The 4,554-nt window shown below is 50.6% G+C and overlaps 1 protein-coding gene and 2 long non-coding RNA genes across 4 annotated transcripts; all 3 read left to right on the top strand.

Annotated features, from left to right (window-relative positions):
- The first annotated feature begins 205 nt into the window (after nt 1-205).
- On the top strand, nt 206-902 carry LOC113565785. Its single transcript, XR_003408791.1, has 3 exons — nt 206-360; nt 487-759; nt 835-902. It is a non-coding gene; the product is annotated as an uncharacterized LOC113565785 (long non-coding RNA).
- Nucleotides 903-950: 48 nt separating this feature from the next.
- Nucleotides 951-2,748, top strand: LOC113565747. The gene is made up of 3 exons (XR_003408765.1): nt 951-1,036; nt 1,986-2,172; nt 2,380-2,748. It is a non-coding gene; the product is annotated as an uncharacterized LOC113565747 (long non-coding RNA).
- Nucleotides 2,749-3,120: 372 nt separating this feature from the next.
- LOC113565746 lies at nt 3,121-3,722 on the top strand. 2 transcript variants are annotated; one of them, XM_026988792.1, is made up of 4 exons: nt 3,121-3,144; nt 3,227-3,353; nt 3,435-3,635; nt 3,702-3,722. In XM_026988792.1, coding segments are annotated over exons 1-4 (345 nt in total). In that variant the 5' UTR covers nt 3,121-3,128; the 3' UTR covers nt 3,703-3,722. The 2 variants fall into 2 exon arrangements, with proteins under 2 accessions (XP_026844593.1, XP_026844592.1); XM_026988791.1 differs by having other exon boundaries at nt 3,435-3,716.
- The last annotated feature ends 832 nt before the right edge of the window (nt 3,723-4,554 follow it).

Here is a 4,554-nt window from a genome sequence, read left to right as displayed (position 1 = left end):
GGTGCGTGAGCTGCTGCTTGCAGCCCGTGTCTGGCAACGATGATGTGACGTCTGCCGGTTGCTGCTCGCCAGAATTTGCCGTGTCTGCTGCTGAGTCCGCTGCTGCGTCTGCTGCTGCATCCGTTGTTGAGTCTGCTGCTGAGTCCGCTGCTGCGTCTGCTGCTGGGTCCGCTGCTGCGTCTGCTGCTGCATCTGCTGCTGAGTCTGCTGCTGCGTCTGCTGCTGAGTCTGCTGCTGGGTATGCTGCTGCGTCGCTGGATCGGGATCCCCCTCGTAATCTGGCAGGATTATCCTTTGGACAGAAAGTGGCTGGCCGAAGATAAGAGCCACTATTCTTTCTCGGGGAGTTTGGCCGCTGAGGTATCGTTTTCTGAAGCAATTTATCATCGATTCGTTGAACCTTTCGGGGTTCGGATTGATGATATTTTGTTGTTGGATTCTTCTTAATTGCCTGGCGTCTGATTCCTCCTGTCTCTTTCTTTTCAGCTCCTCCTCTTCGAGACGGACCAGCGTTGGAAGCGATTCCTCGGAGATGGCCGGATCTGGATGTTGATGATGATGGCTGCTCCGATCCTGATTTTGAGGCTGCAGCGGGCGGAAGTGTTGGAGCAGCTGTTGCAGATAACGTGGTCTCTGCAATCGCTGTGGTTCATACGGCTGCAGTAATAGTTTCCGAGCCTCCGGATTGACATGGCAAGCCAAGGAGTTGGCGAAGCGCCCACTTGCCGCATGGAACACTTCGTCGATTGTGTCTAGATTGTGAGTCTGTCTTATCGCATCGTTCCTGGTGAACCTTGTCGCCTTCATTGCCCGTCTAATAATTTTATTTTGTAGGCTTTGCACCCGTCGCAGCTGGGAATCGGATGTAAGTGCGCCCCAAACCGGAAGACCATATTGCCAAATGGGCATGATGAGCTGCTTGATGACTATAGCCTTGGTTTCGTTTGGCAGCCGGCTTTTTGGGCCAGCAAGCCAGTCCAGTTTGGCCGCTCTTGATCGGAGTTTTGTGCAGATCCTCGTGATGTGTGAGCTTAGGGTGAGTTTTTTGTCCAATTTTATGCCCAGATATGTGTGTGATTTGGCAAGTGGCACAGCCTGTCCATTTATAGTCGGCGTTTGCCTTAAGTCCGTTGATCTAATTGTCCTCAGTGTGAATATTACATGTCCGGTTTTTTTCGCATTTATGTTAATGCACCACTTCTTGGCCCATATAGAGAAGTGAGTCAGGTATCTTTGGTTATATTTGACTGCCACATTTGGGATTGCAGATGCGCTCATTATCACCGTGTCGTCGGCATACGTGGACAGCAGCATTGATTCCCGTTCTGGATGGAAGCCAGTGCTGTCCTGGATGAGGTGAGGCATTGGCATGTCCGAGGCATAGATTGTGTATAGGATTGGCCCAAGTACACTACCCTGCGGGACTCCAGCTGATATTTTTCCGATCCTTGACAGTTCCTCGTCTCCGCAGCTCACACAAAAAGTGCGTTCAGCCAGGTAGCTCTCCAGAATGCAGTACAAATTTAAAGGCAGCAGCTTCATCAACTTGTACAGCAGCCCTTCATGCCATACTCGGTCAAAAGCTTCGGAGATGTCCAGGAAAATTGCCGAGCAAACTTGTTTTTTCTCATACGCCTTGAGGATGTATTGAGTGACTCGAGCCAGCTGCTGTTCAGTGCCATGCTCCCGCCGAAATCCAAATTGGTAATTGGGTACGGCCTTGGCAAAATTCTCCACCTCAAACAGTCTCGCCATCAGCAATTTTTCAAAGATCTTTGAAAGGCCAGATAATAGACTGATTGGCCGGTAGGAACACATGTCTGCTGTGTTTTTGCCCGGTTTTAAAATCATTTTAATCTGGGCATGTTTCCACTGACTTGGAAAGTGGCCCAGCCTGAAAATGGAGTTATATATTAGTATTAAATATAATAGCGCTTTTTTTGGCAAATTTTTAATCAGTTTGTTATTGATTTTGTCTCCCCCAGGTGATTTGGACAGCTCCAATGCATCCACAATCTGCATCAGCTCAGGCAGTGTGACTGGTCTGAAGGGAATCCTGGTTTCCTGGTCCGGTTGTAGCTGCTTCTGCCGTTTTGACTGCTCACGCTCTCTATTGATTGCGGCCCGCTCTTCATCTGAATTGGACAGTATCGGGCTGAATCTCTCCTCCAGGTGAGTAGCAAAGGCATCGGCTGTCTCAGCTGTTGACTTTGTCCACGAGACACTTGCCTTGCCTCCAGTCATAGTTGGCAGCCTCAGTGGCCAGTTTGGCTGCGGCTGCCTTTTGATTGTGCTGGTCAATTTCCATAGTTTCTGCATTTGATAGCGGTCTTTGTTGTCAATCCCTGTGAACAGTTTGTTGATGTTTTTGTTTTTCAGGATTGTGAGCCCCTTGTTAAGACGATTTTGCGCCGCCCTGTAGTTTCGTCTGGCTTCGATGGTGCGGGTCGCCAGCCAGATCCTCTTGCACTGCTGTTTGATGGAGAGCAGCTCGCTTGTAGCCTCGTCCAGCTTGAGGTGATGGTGCCGGTGATGTTGCTGTGACCGCTGCTGATGATGATGCTGACGCTGCTGTGGCCATCTTCGATGAGTGTTTGGATGCTGCTGTTGGTGTTGTGTTGTTGCTGCTGCTGCTGCTACCCGTATATTGTTCAAAAACAAGTAAACGACGTCATCAATGTCCTGCGCTATCCTAATCTCGGTGTTGAGATTGATCAACCGTTCCAGCGACTTTTGGAACAGGCTGATATTGGCCACGTGCTGGGAGCAGATGTTTCCTGACTGTGGGCGTAGGATGTCTACGTCCACCGCTGCCGATCGTCAACTCCACCCTGAGCAGCAAGTGATCAGAGTCCAAATCCGAGCTTGAACGGATACTCAGGTGAGTGTCGTTGATTCCTTTGTAGATTCCAAAGTCAATCGCTGATGGTCTCTTTTTTTTGTCGTAGGGATAGTGTGTGGCACCACCGGTGGCCAGCAAATTGCAGCCGTTGTTGGTGTGTACAGCCTCCATCAGTGCTTTCCCTCTGGCGCATCCACGGGCATTTCCCCACCACATATGCTTCGCGTTCCAGTCACCGCATACAAGGAAGGCCGGATGCTGTTTCTTCGACGCAGAGTTCTTCAAAATGTCTTATCAATCCAGTAAAATGGGCAGGCGCCCACTTGAATACAGGCGGACAGTAGATCGGCGCAAAAATAATTCCCTTTTTATTTTCCTTTTCAGTGAAGACGATGACAGGTGCACTCTGGATGAATGGCTTTGAAATTGGCTGCAGAGCAGAGTGGGTGACATCGTCCCGGACCAGGATGGCTACTCCCCCTCTGCGATCGTTTGCCGGATTTTGTGCAGTGTAAGTGTGGAATCCGCTCACAGAGACGGCCCTTGTGCGTGTTTCGATGACCATCATTAATTGTATTTTTTCCCTTTTCAGGAAAACTTCGACCTCGTTCAACTTGTTTGTCACACCACACGCGTTCCAGAAGGCAATTTTAAAAGTGTTGCCGTTCTGGCTGACGCTGTGGGTGGAGATAGTCTGTACTGGATTGACTTTTTGGTTTGACAGGCCATTCGGGACTGGACTATACATAAAAGGCATCATTGGCGGAGGACAGGGCCATGTCCAAAGAGTTTGGTGAACTGCTATTTGTTGTTTTGCTTGTCTTATTTGTATTGATGTTTATTAATTTAACTATTGCAGAAAATAGACTATCGATTTTGGCCTCAGTCTTGAGAGAAATTCTGCATTTTCTTTATGGGCATGGGACTGGAAATTTGCGGGGAGAGTTTTTTGCTGTTCTTGTTGCTGCTGGTGGTGGTGCTGCTGCTGCTCATCCCTCAACTTCTGTTGGAAATTGGCCAAATGATTTTTCGGCCGGATTGGCTTGAGCACCTCGGCTATACAAGGGCCTGCGGGTGTTGGGCGGTTGCTGCTGCTATTGGAGTTGGTGCGGCTTTGGCCCCTTGTACAACTCTTGCGCGCTGCTGCCGCTGATGCTGCTGCTGCTGTGGCCGCTTCCTTTGTGATGGCTGTTGCTTCTCAACAGTACGGACATATGGCTGCTGCTGTTGCTGTGGTCGGCGATGCTGCTGTTGGTGATTGTCCGCTCGTGGCTGGTTGCTGCTGCTGCTGCTGCTCCTGCTCAGTAGTTCCGCTACGTACTACCCGGCCTGTACGACGGCCTGCCGCTGCCGCTGATGTTGCTGGCTGCTGTTGTTGTTGTTGGCGGCCCTGTCGTTGCGTCTGCTGTGACTGCTGCTGATGATGCTGCTGCTGCTGCTGCGTACGCTGGTGTTTGTTGTGTTTCTGTTGTGGGCGTTGCTGCTCGGTTTGCTGCTGTGGCTGCTGGCGTTGCTGTTGATATTGCTGCTCACCGATGAGCCGGTTTGCCCTTAACTGGCTGCGAGCCTTTTTGTAGGCGGCACATCCCTTGTAGCAGCTCACGTGCTTGCCGCTACAATTGGCGCATTTGGGATCCTCCTGCCTGGGTTTCCTGCATGCTGTTGTGGGGTGATCTCCTGCGCATTTCATGCACTTGTATGGCCGTCTGCAG

The sequence above is a fragment of the Drosophila persimilis genome, unplaced genomic scaffold (assembly GCF_003286085.1).
Source record: "Drosophila persimilis strain 14011-0111.01,24,50 unplaced genomic scaffold, DperRS2 tig00000191-arrow-pilon, whole genome shotgun sequence".
NCBI classification, from domain to species: Eukaryota; Metazoa; Arthropoda; class Insecta; order Diptera; family Drosophilidae; genus Drosophila; species Drosophila persimilis.
The sequence above is the reverse complement of the archived record's forward strand: the minus strand, read 5'-3'. Positions and strand labels throughout refer to the sequence as shown.